General features: G+C 37.7%; 1 protein-coding gene across 1 annotated transcript in view; it reads right to left on the bottom strand.

Moving 5' to 3' along the window:
• The window catches only part of LOC136863591 (probable RNA-binding protein 46), a 290,814-nt gene that overhangs the window by 93,189 nt on the left and 171,545 nt on the right, over positions 1-26,080 (bottom strand). The window contains exons 4-5 of the mRNA XM_067139969.2: positions 23,269-23,374; positions 9,855-9,959 (exon numbers count right to left, since the gene is read on the bottom strand). Coding sequence (XP_066996070.2) covers positions 9,855-9,959; positions 23,269-23,374 — 211 coding nt within the window. The remainder of the gene's footprint in view (positions 1-9,854; positions 9,960-23,268; positions 23,375-26,080) is intronic.

The following is a 26,080-nucleotide window of genomic DNA, read 5'->3' as shown; positions in this document are numbered from 1 at the left end:
AATGAAGAACAAACATGGCAGAACTTATATTATATTTTTCAGAAAATTAGAGGGAATATTTCACATTTTAATTTTAAAAATGTACGAGAAAGTGGCCGAAGTTACCCCGTTTTACGGTGAAATGTCATAAACAATCTAGCACTCCAGGTAGAGACATATAAAAGATGGGGAAGAAAGAAGTAGCAGATGGGTCACAAATGACCCAGCCGTGGTCCTAGTGTTACTTATCTTGTGAGGTTAGGTACATCTTTTTACTGTACATGACAGTTGTCTGTAAAGATAAAAGGAAGAATGAGTTGAGGAAGAAGTATACTGGACTGTCTGGCCAAGGGATGGGCAGCCATTACCAAATCTGACAAACTAAGGGAGAACAAATGGCTATGGGTGGAGGAGTACACCCTTTGGGGGTTAGTTGTGAAGCCATTGTATAGGCAATGCCAATGACACATAAATTCAACAGGAAGCTGCTGCCATGCAGATGTGGCAGGGAACTGCTAAAGGCTAAGGAAGATAACCCTGACAGAAACTCTTCTCTAACGATAGGCTTGGCAAGTCAGTTGATGAGTAACTGCAATCCCTTTCAAAAAATTATACAAGCCTCAGATGTAAACAGAGGATTCACAGTGAACAACAGCACCTGCAAACCCACGCCAGGTATGTTACCTTACAGAAGAATGGTAGGCAAAGCCTTGCAAGCATGCATCAGCCTAGGAGAAGACAACACACTCGAAGAGAGACGATCAATGTACAAAGTTTAACAGGAAAACATGGAGAGTAAGTTAACGCCATGGAGAGAAGGAAAATATCAGTCCTAGGACTGAGTGAAACTAAATGGATAGATAAAGGGAAGAAGGAGTTGAGGAGGAAGGGTGCCAACAAAGAGTTGAGAAACAGGGTGGGATTGATATTGGCAAAAGCCATAGATGGTATTATAGAGATTCAGTACATCATTGAAAGGATTATAAAGGCAACAGTTCACCTAGGGAAAGGGAAACTGACACTTCACTCAAAATAAAAAGAATAAGTTTCTTGAAGACCTAAGAGAAACCATCAGTGAAGAGAGGGCAATCATCATTGGGGACCTCAATGCACAGGACAGGACAGACAAGTATGCCTGTGAGAATGTGACGGGACCACACAGCCATGTGAGAAGGAATTCAGAAGGAGAACATTTCCTAGACTTCTCCATAAGAAACTGTTTGGTAGTAAAGAACAGTTGGTTCAACAAAAGAGTTAGTCACAAGATTAGCTGGAACAGTGTGGATGGACAGAGCAAGATGGTCATTGACTATATAACTATGGATAAAGAAAGAAGTACCGCATACTTGTGACTGATGTCAAGATGTTTCCAAGTGAGAACCTCAATAGCACCTACCAGATATTAGCAGCAGATCTGAAAGACATTAATGTACCAAAGATAACAAAAACTGGGAATTTACCTAAGATAACAAAAACTGGGAATTTACCTAAGATAAAAATATGGGAACTACAACAGACTGGAAAGAGGACCAACTATCAGGATCACTTAAGAGGACAATTACCTAGAGTAGAAGTAGACAGTGGTGAGTTACAGTGAACAGATTTAAAAACATCTTGATAAAGGAAGCAATTATGGTTTGCGGGAAGAAAGTGCGAGAGTAAGGGAAAAAGAGACCCTTGTGTAATGAAAGAGTTAGATCAGACAGGAACACAGCACAAAAAGAATGAGACGGAGAAATACAATTCAGAACAGATAAAGCATGAGGGGGAAATAAGAGACCTCGGGCAAGTTCACCAGGACAAGAAAATTAGAGTTAAAAGAGTAGTAGAAGACGAGAAGATAAAGTTCTGGGAAAACTTTACTCAGAAACTAGAGGAAGACAGCAGAGGCAATATGAAACTATTATTCAGAGTGATGAAAAACAAAAGGAATGCAGTCAAAACCCTCAAGGCAACTGAGAATCCCAATGGAAACCTGGCCAGGAAAGAAGAGGACTTTTTGGTTTCGCTAACTTGTTTAACGTTGCATTAACACATTGAAGGTTTTTGGTGACAGGGATGGGAAAGGGCTAGGATTGAGAAGATAGTGACTGTGGACTTAATTAAGGTAATTTGCTGGGTGAGAAAATGGGAAACCATGGAAAACCATCTTCAGGGCTACTGATAGTGGGATTTGAGCCCACTATCTCCCGAATTCAAGCTCACAGTTGCACGACCATAACCGCATGGCCAACTCGTTAGGTAAAAACAAGGACATCTGAGAAGTTCTGAGGAATATTTTGATCACCTATTGAACAGGTCAGAAGCAGATTAGAGAATAAAAGAACCAGATGTTGAAACCTACATGGACATGATTAAAGCAGCAAAAGTCCAGGTTTTACAGTGGCTACACAGGGTGCTCAATGCAGTAGGGAAGAATGATGAGATACCATTTGATTGGAGCAAGGTTGTCACTATCCTCCTTTTTAAGAAAAGAAAGTGATGAAAATGCTCCAACTACCAGGGAATAACGCTCCTTTCTCAGGGATTTAAAATTTTCAAGAAGATCCTAGAGAACAGACTGCAAGTCATTTTAGGGCACCAGTTAGAAAAGAAGCAGTATGGCTTCTGGTCTAATAGGTCCACACAAGACCTAATCTTCAATGTGCATATATTACTGGGGAAATATAGGGAGAAAGGCAAGGATTTATTTATGGTTTTCCTGGATATTGAGAAGGCATATGGCAGCATTGGAAGAGAGAAGATATGGAAATGGCTGAGAAATAGGAATGTGGCTGAGGAACTGGTGAGGAAAGATCAGATGCTGAATTACATCCGTATATTTGGGGACATCACAGTACATTTTTTTCATTTCCAACTCAGCAAGATAAAATTTATGTGTTACTGGATCAATCTAATTCTGCTGTGTTACTAGTGAAAGATAACCTTGTAGCTTGCCCTTAAAACATTCTCATTGCTCGTACCGAGCAGATGTTTGTCAATGAACGCTATTGGTCAAGTTCATGTCAGGTGACATGTATATGAGTGTACATGAAGTTAGAACTTATTTTTCTTCGAGAACAATCTACAGCCAGGATTCGAACCAATGAAGGAGAATTTTAGGCCAAGAAGTATGCTATGACTGGCTGATATCTCATATCTAATCCCACCAGTGAAATACGAGGAGAGAAAAAATCCCATAATTATTGCACTAATTCTCATTATGATTCCTTGAAAGTTGGGTCGTCAAGTAAAGACTCGTATCCATTATTATTCTGTCATCAAGAATTACTCATAATTCTGATAATCATGTCACCGGGACAGGACTTAACTTATTTTCAGACTGTAAAAAATGACAAACTCAAGGAAAGTGGTTTCTAATTAGAGACCTCAGGCAAATGGTCATGTGAGGGAAGTAGAACTATCCTCTGTATTTGAGTGAATTTGTATATACACATTATTTCAGGTTTAATTTCTGTGTTTGGAATAATAATCATATATTCAGTTTGAATGTCCACTATGTTAAAAGGTTCTGATAATGTCTTAAACATTGCATATTTCTTATTTAATGGTTTTCTAAATGTATACTCTAGTTGCTGACGTGATTGTACAAGTGTTAGGCGATCCTCCAGACTCTTGCTTTGAGTTTAGGGTTAAATGTTTATAATTAAAATGATAATAATAATAAAAAATTTATTTGCATGGGACCTTAAAGGTGTGTTATGAACATGACTGTGTGTTAATTAAACTACTAGTTATTTAGAGTTCTCATTTACAGCAAAGTCTGCTCAGAAATTCAATCTAATTCTAGTTAGCATGTGTGATATAATTTAAATGTAATAAAACCCAACCACGTGTTAAATTTTCACCTAAATATCGCATACCTTGTACGCATGTGGCTGTGTGTAAATGAAGTGTATTTCGTTGTATTATGGTTTATTCCTGCCAATTTTGCAATATGTATTGGATAGATTTTTTGTGTTCTGCCATGATTGATTACTCTGCATTGTTGGATAGGAAGTCTTTTGGAAAGATACTTAGAATTAATATTTGAGTGGAATCTAAATTCAGTTTTATTAAATGTTAATGAAAGTAAGATAGGAATTTCATATTAGATTTATTGGAAGAAGTGAAACCATAAAGGGTTCCCAAATTAAATTTAATAAATTCTGTAAAGTAACTGTGTCAGTTCAGAAGTTGTTAAAGGATGGAATTTTTATGTTCTAAAGGTCTATTAGAATGATTTAAATTTCCAAATCCCACACCAAAGGAAACCAGTCCAGTTAGATAAATAACCAAATGCATACATTTGATAGTTTCTTGTAAGTACCTAGTGTTGATACTTAATTAAATTGTGTCTCTGATAAGTGTGTAATTCATAGTAATGTAAATGGCAGTGAATTTAAATGTGTGTAGTGAAAGTAGCTCATATCATAGTTATGAAGAATCGCAAAAGGTTTTATATGGGCTATTAAGAAGCTAAAGCATATCTTCGTATGTCACAAATTGAGTTTCAAGAACTATGAAGTTAATCTGTGAATAATTCATTAGCTGATTCTCATAAATAAGAAGGGTAAGAATGCATATTACCTTGTGGGTAATCTGAATGATTAAGAAAACTGTGTTACTCATGAAATGATTAATTAAAGTGTGTTACTTGTGAAATAATTAATTCATTCGGATTGAGAAAAATTAGGACATGTCAATTCACAGTATGAATTAGCCATGAAAGGTAGGGCTAACCACATGGAAGTGTTCTAGGACATGTAGATGTTGAAAAGTTGTGTAGATAAGTGTATAAATCATATAGAGAGGAATAGTCCTCTAAACTTGTTAATTTTGAAATATAGTGATAGGATTTGTCTACACTTAATTTTGAAAAGTTACGAGGGGCATGAATATTCTGGCAGAAGTGTGGAAATTCTGATTTCCACTTATTTATATATGTTGGTAGTTGGTTAATAGAAATTTGTTCTATTCTTCAGTTTTGTTAAAATTCCACCATCCTCATCATGAACATCAAATAAAATTCATTTATAATATTTTTGCATAAATTTTAAAATGAGTGGAATAACTATAAATAAGCTGAATATTTATATACATTCCATCAAGAAAACAGACTGATTTTGTGAATTTGATTTGATTTTGATTTATATTAATAAATGTTTAATTTATTGTGTATTCCTGTGTCATTTGCTTGTCAACTTCCGAATCCTGCCATATCTTTAAATGCCCTAATTTGCTTTTAGGCTGCTGACACGAACTGAGTCCACTTTGGGATTCCTTGTATTTACCAGCTGGGTAGCAGGTTATCTGAGGGCAGTATATTCACTGTATTAACTGTGAGTGATATGGTGATGGACATTCATCCAGTTTCCAGACCAAAAGTGGAGTCCAGTAAGGCAGTGCATTAAAACCATTATTGTTTATCACTGTTGTTGTTGTTGTTGTTGTTTTAATCAGCAGTCCAAGGACTGGTTTGATGCAGCTCTCCACGCCAACCTATCCTGGGCCAAACTTTTCTTTTCTACGTAACTATTACATCCTACATCTGCTCTAATCTGCTTGTCATATTTATACCTTGATCTACCCCTACTGTCTTTACCACCAACACTTCCCTCAAAAACCAACTGAAAAAGTCCTGGGTGTCTTAAGATGTGTCCTACCATTCTTTCCCTTTTTGTCATCAAATTTAGCCAAATCGATCTCCTCTCACCAATTGAGTTCAATATATCTTCATTTGTGTTTCAATCTACCCATCTCATCTTCAGCAATTGCGAATCACGACGTGCAGGTCACCTACGGGCGTCAAATCAAAATAGCTGCACCTGGCGAGCCGAACATGTGCTCGGACACTCCCGGCACTAAAAGCAATATGCCATTTCATTTCATCTCATCTTCAGCATTCTTCAGTAACACCACATTTTAAAAGCTTCTATTCTATTACTTTCTGAGCTAGTTATCATCCCTGTTTCACGTCCATACAATGCCACGCTCCAGACAAAAGTGAGATTTCTAGATCCTAATGGGTGGGTAGGAGATAGGGATCTGTGCTCAGATGGCCTTCACTTAATCCACAGTGGTACAAATAAGTTAGGAAATTTGTTTGGAAGGGTTATAAGGAGGTACATTCAGGGAAACGGGGTGGCCTAGAGAGCAGTGATAAGGGAACGGGGAACTGGAAGTCAAATAGGAATGACATAAAAATGTTGGTGCTCATTTGTAGAAGTACCGGTATTGTAAAGAAAGAAATAGAATTAAGTAATTTATTATATACTTACCAGATATTGTAATAGGAGTTGAATCATGGCTGAGAAATGATACAATGGATGCAGAAATTTTCTCATAGAACTGGAGTGTGTAAAAGTGTCAAACAGATTTATTAAAAACCACCATTCCAATACTCTACAGTCCTTATATTTAGGATACAATTGTTACATAGATGTTTCGCTTGACTTAGTAAGCATCTTCAGCCACATGTAATCCAAAGTTAGGTCAGGGCCCTGAACCAGGTTCCTCATTAAGATCTAATTACTTACAATAGTACACAGTAAAAAAGACATGAAAATCTACTCTGTGGAGTAAGCGATGCTTAGATATAACTAAGAGTCAATTAATGAACTTGTCATAATATCATACATACATAGAATAAAATACTAGTAAAATGTCTCAAATGCTACCAATTGATTATATGTAGAGTTAAAAAGCATCTTGGTAGGTATGCTGTTTACCAACTGATGAGTGCAGCTTGGCACACTGGGGCGAAGCACTAGCAACCAGGAATGAGTTAGCTGAAAAATTTATAACGTCCAATAATGGACCATTTATATTGGTATTATAAATTTACTCATTCGGGACAAATATTTCAGGTTCCCTATGAGAATCAATGTCTATTTCATAAGTGGTATGTTCCAAGCTGTCAGTGGAGAGATGGTGTGAAATGACATCAGTAGATGAATAAGTTTGAGTGGTGTCTTTAAAAGTAGGAAAGATCACAATATGAAGATAAAGTTGGAATTCAAGAGTACAAATTGGGACAAATATTCATTTATAGGAAGGGGAGTTAGGGATTGGAATAACTTACCAAGGGAGACGTTCAATAAATTTCCAATTTCTTTGTAGTCATTTAAGAAAAGGCTAGGAAGCCAACAAATAGGGAATCTGCCACCTGGGCGACTGCCCTATATGCAGATCAGTAGAGACTGATTGATTGGACTGATTGATTGGACTGATTGATTCAAAAACATCTTTCTAATTCCTACATCAGTGTTCAAAGTGAGCAAATTTCTTTTCTTAAGAAAGGCCTTCCTTGCTTGTGCTAGTCTGCATTTTATGCCCTCCTTACTTCTGCGATTGTTAGTTATTTTACTACCCAACTAACAATATTCATCTACCTCCTTTAAGACTTCACTGCCTAATCTGATATTTCCTGCATCACCTAACTTTGTTCGACTGCACTCCATTAATTTTGTTGGACTTATTTATTTTCATCTTGTACTCCATCCCCAAGACTCTGTCCATACCATTCAGCAATTTTTCGAGATCTTCTAGAGACTCAAATTAAATAACAGTACAAATGGAAAATCTTAGGGTTTTGATTTCCACTCCTTGGATTGCGATTCCCTTTCCAAATTCCGCTTTGATTTCCTTTACCACCTGTTCTGTATAAACATTGTAAAGGATGGTAGACAAATTGCAGCCTTGCCTTATTCCTTTCTGAATTGCTGTTGCTTTTTCAAAGCCCTCGATTCTTATCACTGCAGACTGATTTTTGTGAAGATTAAAGATAATTCTTCTTTCTCGGTATCTGATCCCAATCACCTTAAGAATCTTAAATAGCTTGCTCCCATCAACATTATCAAATGCCTTTTCTAGATCTACAAATGCCATGAATGTAGGTTTGTCCTTCTTAATTCGATCCTCTAAGATCAGATGTAAAGTCAGGATTGCTTCATGTGTCCCTACATTTCTTCTGAAGCCAAACTGATCTCCTTGCAACTCAGCTTCACCTTGTCTTTCAATTCTTCTGTAAATAGTACATGTTAATATTTTGCAGACATGAGATACTAAACTAATGGTGCAGTAGTTTTCATACTTGTCAGCACCAGCTTTCTTGGGAATAGGTCTAACTACATTCTCTTGAAAATCGGATGGCACTTCTCCTGTAACACCTTACACACTAAATAGAATAACCTCTCCATGCTTGTTTCTCCTAAAGTGGTCAGTAATTCAGAGGGTATGTCATCGATTCCAGGTGCAGAATTCAACCAGCCAACTTCCTCTTTCATTCCTTTGTCCCAATCCGAATTCTCCTACTACATTACTTTCTTTTCCTTGTCCTTCCACTGCATTCCAGTCTTCCATCACAATTAGATTCTCGTCACCTTTTACATATAGTATTAAATCTTCTTCCTCTTCATATATTCTTGCAATTTCTTTATCATCCACTGAACTTAAGCCAAGCATAGGCAGGCGGGCAGTTGCTTCTTTGCTAGGAATGCAAAAAGTGCGTGAAGATGAAAACAATCCATTGTCAAACCATAGCTTGTTTGGATTTTAAGCTTGAGTAAATGGGTTAACAATGCCATTTTCTGGTACAATTAGATCAATATTTGTGAACACCCCCAAGTCTACAGTTAGCTTGTGTTGTTAGCCTACAAACTCGTTTCAGTAATTGCAGAAGGCCTTCATGCACATCAATAGTTGTTATTGTTTGATGTAGGTAGTGGTTATGATCAGTGTATCTCATTAGAACATAAAACATGCCAGGAGTATGTCGTTGAGCCATGGCCATGAGGTCACATGGTTCGCAGGGGAGGTTATCCCCATTATGATGACATAATGAAGAACAACAAAGAAAACCTCTGGTGAAGTTAAGTGAATGCCTTTCACTGATGACATCATGATCTGGGTAGAAACTGAGGAACAAGTACAGTTGAGACTCAATAAATGGAAGGTTAATTTCCAGGGATTTCATCTCAAGATAAGTGAAGCCAAAACAGTAGTGATGTCAATAAACTGAGAGGGATGACCAGCAAATGTCATGCTAGGAAATCATCCACTGGAAAGTGTGGAAAACTTTGTATACCTTGGCAGAGTCATTTCTCAAGATTCATTTGCCACAAAGGAGGTAGCAAATAGAGTGCAGAAAAGCTCTAACTTTTACCAACAAGCAAGAACACTCCTATGAGATGCCAATGTGTCAACACAAACAAAACTGGTGATGTTCAATCAATACTTCATACTGGTCTTAACCTATGGTGTCAAAACTTGCACCCTCACTGAGAAGGACTCATCGAGTTTACAGGCATTTGAGATGAAGTTCCTGAGGTCCACAATTCAAAAATCAAAACTGGACAAGTTAGGGAATGACATGGTGGGAAAGGAAGCTGGGATTGGGACATCATTGTTAGAGTGGGTCATCATATATAAATTGTGGTGGTCTGGGCATGTAATGTGCATGGAACCAACAACGACAGCTTAAGTTAACTTAGAGAGAAATGTGGCAGGAAAACAAATGGCAGGAAGACCAAGAACCCATATATAGACATCATAAAAGTAGACTTTGCAGGGGGGGGGAGACACTAGAGGATGTCATTAACAACAGAATGTATCTCAATAAGACAGTGTGGAAGAGGCTTGCTAGCAGTACCCAGGAAAGTGGAACTGTAAAATGACGGCTATGATGATGATTAATTTATCACACATGTTTATATTACTTGCAACTGATGAACTAAGAGCTCCAAGCCTCTATGCACAATACTTTCTATGGCCTTGGAAATATACAGATTTTTCTATCATTTTTGACACACTTTATATTCCATCAAGTGGAAACTGAGCTGTAATAAACTCACAAAAGCTGGGTCATATAATTGTTACATACAAAAAGTGATTACCTTGCATATATAAGACTGACCATTAGGTACATTTACATGTGAAGCTGCCATCACTTGGAAAACTGGCTCTCCCCAGTTGTACCTCTGACCCAAATAATGCAGCATCTAGCATGGGAAAAATAACAAATGTAAGCAATTTTTCAGAATTTTGCTAGCTTTCATCATTCAAATACTAAAGGAATAAAGGTGATCAAAACATATGAATATCACAAATGCAAAATAATTAGTAACCCTAAGACAGTAAAACCTCATTAACATGAGCTCACTTAACACAAACACCCCATTAAATAAACAAAATATTCATCCCATCAGAGAAAGTATTACTTTTTATGGAAGGTCTCCTTGGTTAACTTGAATTTCAGTCATCACAAACTACAAACTTTTTTTTTAGCCCCTGTTTCATTATATCTCACTTAATTTGAACCACCACAAATGTCTCTAAGTCTTATCTTGCACAACATCTTACAGCAATTTTATATGCTGTTAGTCCGATATAGACTTCCCCGCACAATGCAAAATAATAAGATGTTCGTCAGTAAGGTTAGCAACTCCCATCCCCCAGCCAGGAGTCGAATCCAATGCTTGTCTACCGTCTTCCCAGTATTGAACTCGAGGTCTGTAAGCTTAAGCCAAGCATAGGCAGGCAGGCAGTTGCTTCTTTGCTAGGAATGAAAAAAGTGCATGTAGAAGAAAATAATCCAATCTCAAACCATAGCTTGTTTGGAATTTAAGCTTTGAGTAAATGGGTTAACAATGCCATTTTCTGGTACAATTAGATCAATATTTGTTAACACCCCCAAGTCTACAATTAGCTTGTGTTGTTAGTCTACAAACTCATTTCAGTAATTGCAGAACACCTTCATGCACATCAATAGTTGTTATTGTTTGATGTAGTGGTAATGATCAGTGTATCTCATTAGAACATAAAATGTGCCAGGAATATGTCGTTGAGCCATGGCCATGAGGAAATTGTCAGCAATATATCTGCAGATAAAACTGAAGATTCTAGATGAAGCTGACTGAGATGCATCAAAGAAAACTACAGTTGCTGAACAGTTTGGAATCACTAAGTCTATATTATCTACCACATTAAGGATCATGAAAAATAATTAATACTGTTGCATCCAGTTCTATAAACATATGTGAGTGAGTTTATAGTCCAAATTATGAAGATATCAGAATATTACTCCTAAAATGGTTTGATCATATGTGTGCTTCCAATGTTCCTTTAAAAGGACCAAAAATTTAGGCAAAAGCAGATGAATTTTCCACAGATCCAGGTGTCAAATACTTCAACTGTTCTTCAGGTTGGTTATACCAGTTCCAAAAGAGACACTCAATTTCATCATTACTAATTTGTGGTGAAACAAACAAAGTTGATGACAAAGGTACAAACAGCTAGTTGCATGAATTAGTCCAAGTGCAGGAAAAGTATCATAAGTTCAATACAGACAAACTGAGACTTTTCTACAATACTTTTCCAAGTCGCATCTTAGGAATTAAAGTTGAAAAATGTCACTGTGGAGCTCACAATAAACAATGCTTAACCATTGTCCGTGTGTGTAATGCGGATGGCAGTGTAAAGCTCTGTCTATGGGTGATTGGCAATTCTGAGAAACCACACTGCTTTAAAAACATAAACATGGATACTCTACCTTGCTTTTACTTTCATCAAAAGGAAGCTTGGATTGACAGCTCATCATTTCGTAAGTGGCTTCTTTGCTTCAAAAGTCATATATGGTTGCTCACAATTGAATGTCCTGTTGACATTCAATAGGTGTACATCCCATAATGTACGTGATCTGAACTTAACCAATGTAAAGATTCATTTTTCCTGCCAAATGCAACAAGTCAAATTCAACCCTTGGACCAACACATTATAGCTCTTATGAAGAGAGCTTATCACAAGTGAACTGTAAGAGCTGCAACCCATGTTGCTGAGAATAATACAGCACCCTCAAGATGGGATGTGCGTGATGCAACAAAAATAGTAGCCGCAACCTGGGAATCTGTGTTATTACAGGACATACAGGAACTGCTTAGACACAGCCTGTAGACGTAGTGATATTACTCATGTCCAAGAGTTACCAGTAGATGGTGACAATGATACCGCTTCATCTGACAAGATGTTGTGAACCCTGGTGTTAGTTTTGAGGAATTCATTAATGCAGATGATGACATTGCCATATGTGCTTCTGTAGAAGAGGTGCAACAACTGTCATCAGAAGCAGACAATGACGAGGACAATGTAAATTCTCCTAGCCGCCAGGGAATATTAACTGCCTTCAATATTTTAGAAACTTTTGCTGCAACATTTGAAGTAACCAATGAATTTATGGAAGATATGGATACATTTTGCCATGATGTTATCAGGCACTTTCATTCACAAGAGCAACACCAAACCATACTTGACTTTTTCTTCCAAAAATGACTTGTGAATACCTAACAGTAACTTGTAGTGTCTGTACTAACTGTAAAATTTGAATACTTGTTTAATACAAATTCTAGATTTTTCAGTCTCTTGGAATTTGTGTTAATGATGTTTAATGATGTTTGTGTTTTTGTTGCTTTATGATACACAAGCCTAAAACAAATTTCTTGTAACTGCAAGCCGTGAGTCACAAATTTACCTAATTATTAACAGGATACTATGAAGGAGTACAGCAAGCAAGAAACAAGCATTTGAATCAGAATGCTCACAATTTACATTCCATTATTTCCTGAAGGAATGGAAAATCTTTGTTTCCAATGGAGCAAACTTTTCCCTTCTTCTTGGGGGTATATCACAAGGCTAAACACTTCTTTATTAAACAGTTTCAGGGTCGACTCAAAGGCAGAAAGAGCACTCTTTTGGCTACTGGCAGTGTGCCAAAGGCATTGTTTCAATACCTTTACTTTGCTAGTGGTTTAAATTTAGACTTAAATTTTAATTTCGTGTGGCTATTTCTAGCCGAGTGCAGCCCTTGTAAGGCAGACCCTCCGATGAAGGTGGGCGGCATCTGCCATGTGTAGGTAACTGAGTGTTATTGTGGTGGAGGATAGTGTTATGTGTGGTATGCGAGTTGCAGAGATGTTGGGGACAGCACAAACACCCAGCCCCCGGGCCATTGGAATTAACCAATGAAGGTTAAAATCCCCGAGCCGGCTCAGAATCGAACCCGGGACCCTCTGAACCGAAGGCCAGTACGCTGACCATTCAGCCAACGAGTCGGACAATTTACACTAACACATAGAAAGTTTTCACCAACGTAAGAATGGGAAAGGACTAGGATAGGAAAGGAAGAGGCTGTGGGCTTAATTAACACATTAGACTCATTTGATGTGACGTCCACGCGAGGACTGGCTAGGCCAATATAAATGGTCCGTTATTGGACATTATAAATTTTCCAGCTAGCTCATTCTTGGTTGCCAGCGTTTCGCCCTCGTGTGCTAGGGTGGGCTCGTCAGTTGGTACCTAGCACACCTACCAATACGCTGGCTAGTGCATACCGTGGAGGCCACTGCGTAGGCTAACTGGAGCCACCGGCAGTGCCAATGCACTAAGAGACTTTGTCTCATCACTAAAAATTGCTGCCTGCTTGGCCATCAGATGATATAGATGTTGATTCCCATAGGGAATCTGAAATATTTGTCCTGAATGAGCAAATTTATAATACCAATATAAATGGTCCGTTATTGGACATTATAAATTTTCCAGCTAGCTCATTCTTGGTTGCCAGCGTTTCGCCCTCGTGTGCTAGGGTGGGCTCGTCAGTTGGTACCTAGCACACCTACCAATACGCTGGCTAGTGCATACCGTGGAGGCCACTGCGTAGGCTAACTGGAGCCACCGGCAGTGCCAATGCACTAAGAGACTTTGTCTCATCACTAAAAATTGATGCCTGCTTGGCCATCAGATGATATAGATGTTGATTCCCATAGGGAATCTGAAATATTTGTCCTGAATGAGCACTAGCACTAGCCAGCATATTGGTAGGTGTGCTAGGTACCAACTGACAAGCCCACCCTAGCACACGAGGGCGAAACACTGGCAACCAAGAATGAGCTAGCTGGAAAATTTATAATGTCCAATAACGGACCATTTATATTGGTATTATAAATTTGCTCATTCAGGACAAATATTTCAGATTCCCTATGGGAATCAACATCTATATCATCTGATGGCCAAGCAGGCATCAATTTTTAGTGATGAGACAAAGTCTCTTAGTGCATTGGCACTGCCGGTGGCTCCAGTTAGCCTACGCAGTGGCCTCCATGGTATGCACTAGCCAGCGTATTGGTAGGTGTGCTAGGTACAAACTGACGAGCCCACCCTAGCACACGAGGGCGAAACGCTGGCAACCAAGAATGAGCTAGCTGGAAAATTTATAATGTCCAATAACGGACCATTTATATTGGTATTATAAATTTGCTCATTCAGGACAAATATTTCTGATTCCCTATGGGAATCAACATCTATATCATCTGATGGCCAAGCAGGCATCAATTTTTAGTGATGAGACAAAGTCTCTTAGTGCATTGGCACTGCCGGTGGCTCCAGTTAGCCTACGCAGTGGCCTCCACGGTATGCACTAGCCAGCGTATTGGTAGGTGTGCTAGGTACCAACTGACGAGCCCACCCTAGCACACGAGGGCGAAACGCTGGCAACCAAGAATGAGCTAGCTGGAAAATTTATAATGTCCAATAACGGACCATTTATATTGGTATTATAAATTTGCTCATTCAGGACAAATATTTCAGATTCCCTATGGGAATCAACATCTATATCATCTGATGGCCAAGCAGGCATCAATTTTTAGTGATGAGACAAAGTCTCTTAGTGCATTGGCACTGCCGGTGGCTCCAGTTAGCCTACGCAGTGGCCTCCACGGTATGCACTAGCCAGCGTATTGGTAGGTGTGCTAGGTACCAACTGACGAGCCCACCCTAGCACACGAGGGCGAAACGCTGGCAACCAAGAATGAGCTAGCTGGAAAATTTATAATGTCCAATAACGGACCATTTATATTGGTATTATAAATTTGCTCATTCAGGACAAATATTTCAGATTCCTTATGGGAATCAACATCTATATCATCTGATGGCCAAGCAGGCATCAATTTTTAGTGATGAGACAAAGTCTCTTAGTGCATTGGCACTGCCGGTGGCTCCAGTTAGCCTACGCAGTGGCCTCCACGGTATGCACTAGCCAGTGTATTGGTAGGTGTGCTAGGTACCAACTGACGAGCCCACCCTAGCACACGAGGGCGAAACGCTGGCAACCAAGAATGAGCTAGCTGGAAAATTTATAATGTCCAATAACGGACCATTTATATTGGTATTATAAATTTGCTCATTCAGGACAAATATTTCAGATTCCCTATGGGAATCAACATCTATATCATCTGATGGCTAAGCAGGCATCAATTTTTAGTGATGAGACAAAGTCTCTTAGTGCATTGGCACTGCCGGTGGCTCCAGTTAGCCTACGCAGTGGCCTCCACGGTATGCACTAGCCAGCGTATTGGTAGGTGTGCTAGGTACCAACTGACGAGCCCACCCTAGCACACGAGGGCGAAACGCTGGCAACCAAGAATGAGCTAGCTGGAAAATTAATAATGTCCAATAACGGACCATTTATATTGGTATTATAAATTTGCTCATTCAGGACAAATATTTCAGATTCCTTATGGGAATCAACATCTATATCATCTGATGGCCAAGCAGGCATCAATTTTTAGTGATGAGACAAAGTCTCTTAGTGCATTGGCACTGCCGGTGGCTCCAGTTAGCCTACGCAGTGGCCTCCACGGTATGCACTAGCCAGCGTATTGGTAGGTGTGCTAGGTACCAACTGACGAGCCCACCCTAGCACACGAGGGCGAAACGCTGGCAACCAAGAATGAGCTAGCTGGAAAATTTATAATGTCCAGTAACGGACCATTTATATTGGTATTATAAATTTGCTCATTCGGGACAAATATTTCAGATTCCCTATGGGAATCAACATCTATATCGACTGGCTAGGCCTTCAGCTAAAATGACAAGACATTCATGTACTCCAGGGCTATCAAGAGAAATGAGAGACAAATATTTAGATAATTCTGTATCAGAGTTGTCTGTGTTCTTGGAGTTTATGGACTCATCATTTCCTACATTGTGCGAGAAACAAATATTTGTGCTATGGAACAATTATCGGACTTACATGGAAACAGATGGTGACAAGTGGTTTGACACTAATGAAGATGAAATTAAGGCCTACTTTGCCTTCTGTTCTGATGACCCAGGTTCGTGAGACTCGGATCCAATTATATTGGAGCAAAGATAAATGAATTGAGACCCCAATTTTTCAAGAAACAATGAGTGGTATGAAATGCCCCTACATAAACCCGAATGTTTCAAGATTTACCATACAAAATCATTGTTCTTACATCATTGTTTTTGAGTACAATTATTTTGAATGCTTCACTGAAAATTTTGCATGAATATTTTGATTGCTGTTCCATTTGTGGCCTTTATTTCAGAGCGGTGCACAGTAGTTCTGAACGGGTGCCTTACTCAAGTTGAGGGCAATTTAAATCTGATTTCTAAGCGAGTGCACAGGGCCTTAAACCTGAAGTGATTGGGTTAAGGTACAGTCCCGGTATTTGCCTGGTGCAAAAATGGGAAACCACAGAAAATCATCCTGAGGACTGCCGACGGTGGGATTCAAATCCACCATCTCCCAAATGTAAGCTCACAGCTACGAGATTCTAACTGCACACCCAACTCACTCAGAGTATTTCAATACAGCTACATGAGTGGAGCACCAACATCATCCCAGCTACCGGTACTGAGTGTTGGGTTACTATCTTCATAAAAATGAGGATTCAAAATATTCCCTTTGATTTCCTGTCATTGTTGCCATAAGAACTATCTCTGTCGGTGCAACATAAAGCAACTTGCAATAAAAATTATAAAAATTCCTGTCAATAGTTCTAAAAGCTGTTATGTGTTTACTGGGCACTTCAGCAGCTGTTAAAGTATTTTCCGTTATGAGCAATGTCTGGACCTCTGAAAAGTCTCAGTTGAATGTTCCTACATTCAGATCAGAACAAATTAGATTAGAATGAACAATAAGAACAAATTTCAGTCACAAATGCCATGGATTTTTCAAGTTATAGAGGAAAACATACTAGGACTTAAAAAGATTGGCAGTTCTGACAAGTACTTCTGGAAGAAAACAATAAATGAGTAATTTTTTTTCTTGAAGACTGTATGAGAGCTTTGTGAAGTTAATATAAGGGAGTTAATATGTTAAGGTAAAAAAGATCACTTTTGAATTCTTTTTTCCATGAGTAAAACAGACTCTTCTCCTTATTTCACTGATTCTTTTCTAGATATCTTTATTACTTTTGGAGTTATGATTTACAATGAAACAGCATATTATTATTTCATCTCATTAATTTTTAATTAATAGTTTCTGGCTACTGAACAATGTAATATTAATTTTTCAACTTAATTTATAGCAATGAAGATGGGTGTACCCTCTTAAGTGATTAATTAATTTTGTTGCATAAAACATGAAGTTGTACGAAGACTGCAGAAAAGTTATTAAAATGTTGACATATTTTATCATTTATAACTAAATGTAACTTTCAGTACTTTGTAGATGCAATGGCAACATTAATTAAGACAAATTACTTAAGTAGTATTCAGGGTACCATGTTAAAATTATATGTTTTGAAAACAAATGTCCTGTTTTGGACCATCAGAAATATGGTCACCCTTCTTTGAAGACATGCAAGGTACAGACTATGTGCTTTAGCAATTGAATCGGTTATTATTAAAAGGCACATGTTCACTTTTTTGACAAATCTAGTTATGACCACCATCATATTCCTCTTATTGTGGTGCACTGTGTCTACTTTTTTTGACAAATCGAGTTATGACCACCACCATATTCCTCTTATTGTGGTGCACTGTTTGATGAAGAAAAGGCGCAAGTATGTGCATTCTTCAGAGCATGGCAGTGAAAACAAGTTTCCAATTATTATTCAAAGGGCACAAGTTCTGAACATGTGACATATCAATAACAAACATTGTTATTCACCCATCAATCTTTGTGTTTGCACACTGTAAAATCCCATGATTCCGTTGTTTGTTTACTGCAATTACAAAATGACGAGTGTTGAAACTGAACCAGTGTCTTGTGAAGAAAACCCTAACAGTGATATCAATAGGTCTAAATGTAAGAAGTCTATTGCTTCTCCTGGTAAAGCATGAGAAGCAGGATTGAATCCCCTTCTATCTTTGGGTGACTTCCCCTGGAGAAAAAGACCTGTGATACGTCTAAGTCTCTTCTCGGTCACAGAGAGCAAATTTACTGAGCCTTTCTTACAAAAGGCATTAGAAACACTGAAAAGTATAAACCAGAGAAAATAAAAAATTCAAGGATTAAAGGAAACAAGTATACAAATTACAGAAGACAGCATATTGTCAGGAAGGAAATGGGTTCCCCTTGCAGGTTAGTTCAGTGTCATAAAAGCATGTTAGTTATACTAGTTATCGATAATTTTTATTGTCGCTTAACAATATAGACTCAGTTATCTGTTTATTAAGCTATCGTGTGTTAATAAGAAAATGTTGCAATTTTGACATTACAGATGCCAAAACAAATGTCTTGAGTCTGTGTCTCAGGAGGAGAAGCTGGCTATGTTCACACATTTTTATAATGACTTCAGTTCAAAGGACAAACAAGATCTATTTCTCCAGGGTCTGACTGATGTAAAACCAATTGACCGAAGGCGGCCTCGTTCACAAAATGAAGCAAAGAAAAGGAAAATGAGTGAGTTTAGGTACCACGTGTTGAATGGTAATACAAAAATACCTGAAAATTTCTAAGTTTGCAACCTTTACCCAAAACAACCCCGGGATCTGTCAAGAATCAAATTTATTTTTAAAACATGATTTTCAGATAACTTTTTCAACCCATAATACCAAACAAGGCATGTTCTTAAATCATAATAGTGTTAGTTCCAATAAAGATTGTTATTCTGGCTCTGGGATTTATAGACTCACCTGTGCCCAATGTAAAGCTTCTTACATTGGCCGAACAGGTAGAAGTTAATGAACACGTTAGAAAACACCTGCATAGTTCTGGATCAATTTTTTAACAGTAACAACAATTTGAATGACATGATAGAGAATAATAATACACTTTACAATCAAATCACGCATTTCCTCAAGTTATTGGGAATAGAAAAGACGTGTTTCAAAGAGTAAATAAATCCCCACTTTCAATCGTCTCGCTCACTAACAAGTGTCCCTACACAACTGCTGCTGCAGTTTATGCTCCTTTCCTCCCCTCCCCTGTTCATTCATCCCTGCGTATTTTAATACACAAATACAACACAAGACAATCAACAATAATCCTGTAAGACTGGGCATATTACCTAAAGAGAGTTAGCTGCAAGACAGGAAGTAAAGGGGTGAGTCAGACCAATCTATCTCCCAAATTAATATCTATTTCTGAATCCTTACATTCCCTTCAATTATTTTTTCTTCTTTTTCTTCTTTCAGACTTTTAATAACATTATGCACTACACATTTCATTCTGAAACAACAAATTAGGTCTAAGTTTTTCTTCAGAGATAACCTTGAGAAGTCCACTCTTCCGTACAGCACATGAGTACCGTACCGTGGTTTCCCATTTTCACACCAGGCAAATGCTGGGGCTGTACCTTAATTAAGGCCACGGCCACTTCCTTCCAACTCCTAGGCCTTTCCTATCCCATCGTCGCCATAAGACCTATCTGTGTCGGTGCGACGTAAAGTCCCTAGCAAAAAAAAACTTCATTGATCCTTAAACTTTGCAAGAATTTTTAAAGAAGACATGTGTTAAGCTACCAAGTTCATAAAAAATGTGAGTGCAAATATTGCCAGACTCTTTTACATATGTAGCCGGCCCCATGGGGTAGGGTTAGCATGCCTGCCCCTTACCCGGAGGCCCCGGGTTCAATTCCCAGCCAGGACAGGGATTTTTACCTGGATCTGAGGGCTGGTTCGAGGTCCACTCAGCCTACGTGATTAGAATTGAGGAGCTATCTGATGGTGAGATAGTGGCCCCAGTCTAGAAAGCCAAGAATAACGGCCGAGAGGATTCATCCTGCTGACCACGTGACACCTCGTAATCAGCAGGCCTTTGGGCTGAGCACCGGTCGCTTGGTAGGCCAAGGCCCTTCAGGGCTGTAGTGCCATGGGGTTTAGTTTGGTTTGGTTCTTCTACATAAGTAGTTTTCAAAACAAAAAATGAAAAAGCATGTGTACTGATTTTTTAATTTGTATTGTATTTCAATTATTGTGTTTTTGGGCAAGGGCAATACAAATTATTTAAAAACTATTTATGAGGGACAGAACATTGTTAATATTCTAAGAAAATAAGTTAGTAATTTTAATCATAAAACAATTACATGTGGCTGATGATGCCTAAATTAAGGCAAAAGATGTCCCGCAATTCGATATCTTAAAATGACATGTAATAAGTAGGGCTCGGATGTTTAAGACCTAAAAATAGCCCAAATAAGCAAGCAAATATGACCTCAAAAGAGAAGAAATATGACATAAAAATGACAAAATATGACCGCAAAATGATTAATCTCAATATGGCCATTTTAAAATAAACTATAAATCAAAACGACAATTCTTTTGATACATATTTGTTAACTAACTTATTTATTATTCCTATCATATTAATTTTCTGAATATACATATTTAGCAGTTAGTCTATTTTCCTTGGTTCACTTATCAAACATTTGTGAATACATACCTATAAAGTACTAAGTTCGCTAAGATTATCAGATCACACGTCCGACTCGTTGGCTGAACGGTCAGCGTACTGGCCTTCGGTTCAGAGGGTCCCGGGTTCGATTCCCGGCTGGGTCGGGGATTTTAACCTTAATTGGTTAATTCCAATGGCATGGGGGCTGGGTGTATGTGTTGTCTTCATCATCACTTCATCCTCATCACGACGCGCAGGTCGCCTACGGTGTCAAATAGAAAGACCTGCACCTGGCGAGCCAAACCCTTCCTGGGACATCCCGGCACTAAAAGCCATACGACATTTCATTTTCATCAGATCACACAACATTTTGAAATTCAAAACATGTTTGCATTGGTGGTTTGAAATGCGAGAAAACTAGAAATCAATCTATTTTTTTAAATATTTTGGAACGTTTCAGCCCAGATTTCATTAATATTATTCAAATGCATTGAAGTTTAAATTGAGCACCACAAAATGAACGAAGTAGATGTCTTTCGGTACATTATGGTGGGGTGGCAGGATTTTTAGTGCAAACTCACATGTTTTTCATTCTTCTCTGCGGATGGAATTGAAGTGTATAACAAGATTCATCTTCAAAGCATCAGACGCGAAAGACCTCCGATTATCACTTAACACATTCTTGTAAGGAGAGAAACTCCTTTCTATGTCACGAGACACTATTGGTGCATATTTAAATAATGTTAAATCACTGCTGGGATGGGTTTTTCAGGATTATTTCTGTCTCTACCTGGGAGACTGGGTTGTTGAGTACAGCAGGTGTGCAGTGAGGTCTATGACCTTCATTCTATACAAAGGGCATTCCACTTGTATTAATTGCAGATGTGATACTGAGAAGCAGTTTTGTGAACACCAGTTCACATTCGGTAAGTTGAAGATTATTTTGAACTGCTACAACTGTCGTCAAATGGCTGAATTATGACTGAAATATGACATTGCTATGAAAATAGCTCAAAATATGATCTGATGACAAAAAATGGCCAAAATATGAATTTATATGACAAACAAAAATCACTTAATTGTGACGATAATCACCTGATTTGTATAAACATCTAATCAGGCATGAAAATAGTGACAAAGAAAAAAATATGACTTTTCCTAAATATCCGAGCCCCAGTAATAAGTGAGATTATATGTTGTATTGAATAGGTGGGTCCTCAAGGAATATTCTTCTTTTCATTGAAGTTATATATTGTTAATTCCAAACCAAAATCATGAAATTTTAACATGTAGTATGTTTCGAGCTGTCAGTGGAGAGTTGGCATGGAATGGCATAAGTAGACAAATAAGATTGAGTGAAGTTTTTAAAAGTAGGAAACATCATAGTATGAAGATAAAGGTGCAATTCAAGAGGACAATTTTGGTCAAATATCCATTTATAAGACAAGAAGGGAATGGAATAAATTAACAAGGGAAATATTTGATAAATTTCCAAGTTCTATGAAAATGTTTAAGAAAATGATGGGTAAACGACTGATAGGGGGTCTGCCACCGGAGCGATACCGGTAGCCCTAAATACAGATCATGGATGAATGATCGATTCTTATAATTTTATTTTGTTCTGGTACAAAGGGGACCACAATGCCAAAATACAGATGCCAGAGGAAGCCCACACCACACTTGCCATAAAGAGCCTCTTATCACAAGTTTATTTGTGAAAATTTCAGTATACTTAGTACCTTTATATATTGTATAATAATAGAAATTTTCTTCCTTCACGAGTTGCATTTATATGATTTTCTCTCAGATAAACAGTGCAAATAATGGGTAGTCTTTTGTTTAAACTGCTCGTCATAGTGACACTCATTTGAAATGTGTTGGTGGCACTTACGTAGTATTCTTATTCTTGATGATTGAAAAAGAAATACACAGGTTTATTTTACACGTGGGCAAAAGAGAAACAGAAGTTCCTATGCCTACCTTTGGCACTATGCAATAATTAGAAACACAGAAACACAAATTAAGAACACAATAATTTGAATACAATACCATTATTATATGAGTACAAATTAATGTTGATGTTATAATTAGTACAATAAAATAGTGCCTATTGATTTTAAACTTTTTAAAAGAAGATATAACTAATATAATTAAAATGTGATTTTGTGACTTTTTTCTTGGCAATTTGCATTTGTAATATTACCTGAAATAAACATCAGCAAGTACAGTTATCACACTAAGATGCAGAAAAGATTTAATTAATAATAATTACGTATTATTATTATTATTATTTATTTTAGTGATTAAATTTATGAAAACTGATACTGTTATGTGTGTGTGAATGACACATATGATCAATTACAATTGACAATGAAGTTTGAGATGAAGATATATGCTATGATACATGAATGTCAGGTGATGGCAATTTTGGTGCCATGAACAGCAGTTAGTTTAACACAGCTTTCCAGGGTTGCACCCCTGCTGCCAGGAGCATCCTCTAATAGTCTAAACATTTTTTTAAATTTTAAATTTTTTTCTAATGATCAACAGTTCTCTATACTAAGTTTATGTGTAGTTCATGAAGATATGTTCCCTGTGTTGCAAATTTCAGTGATTAGGTCAAAGGAATCAATGATATTTTTCTGACGAAATACTTTAAACAAATATTTTCTCACCTGTTGCACTGTCTCACTCATCTTTAATACATGGTTGCGCTCAGCATAATAGCTGCGAATGTCTTGTCCTGCAGGTAACTTTTGATAACCATGAGTTGCTTGTACACTGGAAAAACACAAAGCATACTTTTTACTCTAAAGGCTGAGCACTGAATCCACAAATAGATGGTTTGATGAAGTAAATATTTCCTTCACATTTCTCTAGGCCTATTTAAAATAGTTCAGATATCTATAAAATTGAATGAAAAAATGAAAACCTACAACCTGTTTTCCAGTCATTGACCGGGTCAGGGATGGAATGAATGAAACATATATAGGCTGTTATTACAATGGGATCGCCACTCCCAAGGTGATTTATTAATGAGTGATAAATGCTATGAAATTATAATGGAGAGTGTTGCTGGAATGAAAGATGACAGGGAAAACCGGAGTACCCGGAGAAAAACCTGTACCGCCTCCGCTTTGTCCAGCACAAATCTCACATGGAGTCACCGGGATTTGAACCACGGTATCCAGCGGTGAGAGGCCGACACGCTGCCGTCTGAGCCACGGAGGCTCCCATCTATAAAATTAAAACAAAAATATTAATATTGTGGAAAACTGTGGATTCCAGTCACACACAAGAAACTGAGTACACAACTGATGAATTTCCCCCCTGTTTTGTATGTCCAACTCTTTTTCTGTTTCTGTAAAGGAACGGGTTTGAAATAACATGAATCTTTGTAGCGAGTTTTAACAACCGGATGCCATTCCTGATATCAACCTCATCAAATGAATTAAGGAGTTGAAATGAATGATGTGATATATATGCTAGTAGAAAGGGAGAGGGTGAATCCTCATGCCAGCACATAACCTACGCCTGTCGAATAGCACCAGGGGATCTGCTCAAGGCTTAATGAATCACCATCAACAGCATCGTATGCCCCCACTCCGTATGAACAATTTGGAGAGGTTTGGAATTGAATCCAGGCTTTTGGCATGCAATTTGGTGATTAAAAATTGTATACCACCACTTTTCCTACCTTGCCAGCCAACATTATGATGGTGAATTTTTGTTTTCCAACAACAGTACCCGAACCAGCTAACCACAGTGTCAGATCATATGGACATGACATAGCACTTCAACAATCATGGCCACAAGGGATGCATTTTCAATGTCTTAAACCCTAAAATATTCTAAGAGAGAACCTCTTAATCCTCGAATACTGTCCCTGTTTCATGAAACACTATTTGTAACCCTTCATATATTTGACAACTTGAAATTTTATTAATTACATTTTCTACATTACAGCCAAAATTTGGGAACAGATTGGATATTTGGGTTTTATATAGTTATTTATCTAACATGAATCAGAACATTTTAGATATAATGTTGTTTGGATTTGATTTTTTCCAACTTAAGCAAAATTGGAACACTGAAAATAATATATGAATGTATGTTTTTATAGAAACCTACTTTTATTACATAACATAAAAATTAGCACACAAAACTAAGCCTATGGGTTTGTTTATAACATAATTAAACTGTAATTATCACTGAAACAAATAAAAAACCTTGAGTATGAAAGAGGCATAAAGAAATATTATATGTAGCTTAGCTCTCCCTATAACAAGTTTCGCAAACCATTGCTCAATGTTCAGCAGACATTGCTTCATGACAGTGACTACATTAGGATGTTATCATCCTCCTGTTTGATGAATGGCTGAAATATTTTCTTTGTTCTCTGTACACATGGAACTTCTGTATGAACTGGTATCTAAAGATTTTCCCAGATCATTTGGTCCAGTGATCTGGATTTTGTAGATGGCTCCTCATCTCTCAGTTCATTACTCAGGGGCTTCATGAACTCTTTCTAACCAACTGGTTTTTCATTCCTTGATAGTGTATTCAAATGGAAGATGATGTGTGTATTTATAAAAGCAATGTACATCATACCAAAAAAACTAAGTGGCCAATGTTTTGTCTTTTGGCTTCATATAATTGTTCGGCACATTTGATCCATGGTGTTTACAGTGCCTTTTGTGTTGACATATATATTAATCTATGCTATCATGAGTAGATGATACTGAACAAACAACTTTGTTTTGTTGAAGTTTGTAAGAAACTAAAGCCTTTTCTTTGTTAAAGCAGAATATTGAAGAACCCATTTGTCTGGAATGTCTGTTGAGCAACTCTTCGGGGATTTCCTGTTTGTTTTGAGATATTGTAGCAAAAGTCATCAGGTGTGCGGTGCCTTTAGTAGATCATTTGCCAGCTTGAGACTCGTAAACCAATTGTTTGTTGTAATGTTTCTATAGATACAGTGGATGGGCCTCAACAGCTCTTTCACATAATATTTTCCTAAGAGACAAAACTCCTGATTTGGTATACTTTCCCAAGGAAGGGAAATCTTGTGATGTTTTTATAAAAACCTACTTTCATTCACACAACATAAAAATTAGTACACTAAACTAAGCCTTACATCACAATCTTCAAGCCATATTTGGCCAGTTCATTATACATACAGAATTTACACTCCTCCCTAAAACCTAGCAACTGCTCACCTACTCCTGGTGTGTAATTAGTTTTACAGTTTTGAAAAAAGCATATCCCACAGCTCTCCCACTGCTGCAACGTTATCGGTTTCCCTCCTCTCATCCCACGTTTCTTTGTTGTCAAAACATAGACAGTGGCAAGAAACTCAAATCTCTCAGCATTCATTGTTGATTTATATTTTGTTCTATAGTGTGTAGAGTTGAATAGTTCTCTCACGCTTAGATCATTGTGCTTCATTACAGCTGTGAGTGTAAGTAGTCCCAAGATAGCATACAT

The sequence above is a fragment of the Anabrus simplex genome, chromosome 2 (assembly GCF_040414725.1).
Source record: "Anabrus simplex isolate iqAnaSimp1 chromosome 2, ASM4041472v1, whole genome shotgun sequence".
Classification (NCBI taxonomy): domain Eukaryota; kingdom Metazoa; phylum Arthropoda; class Insecta; order Orthoptera; family Tettigoniidae; genus Anabrus; species Anabrus simplex.
This window is presented reverse-complemented; position numbering and strand designations above follow the sequence as displayed.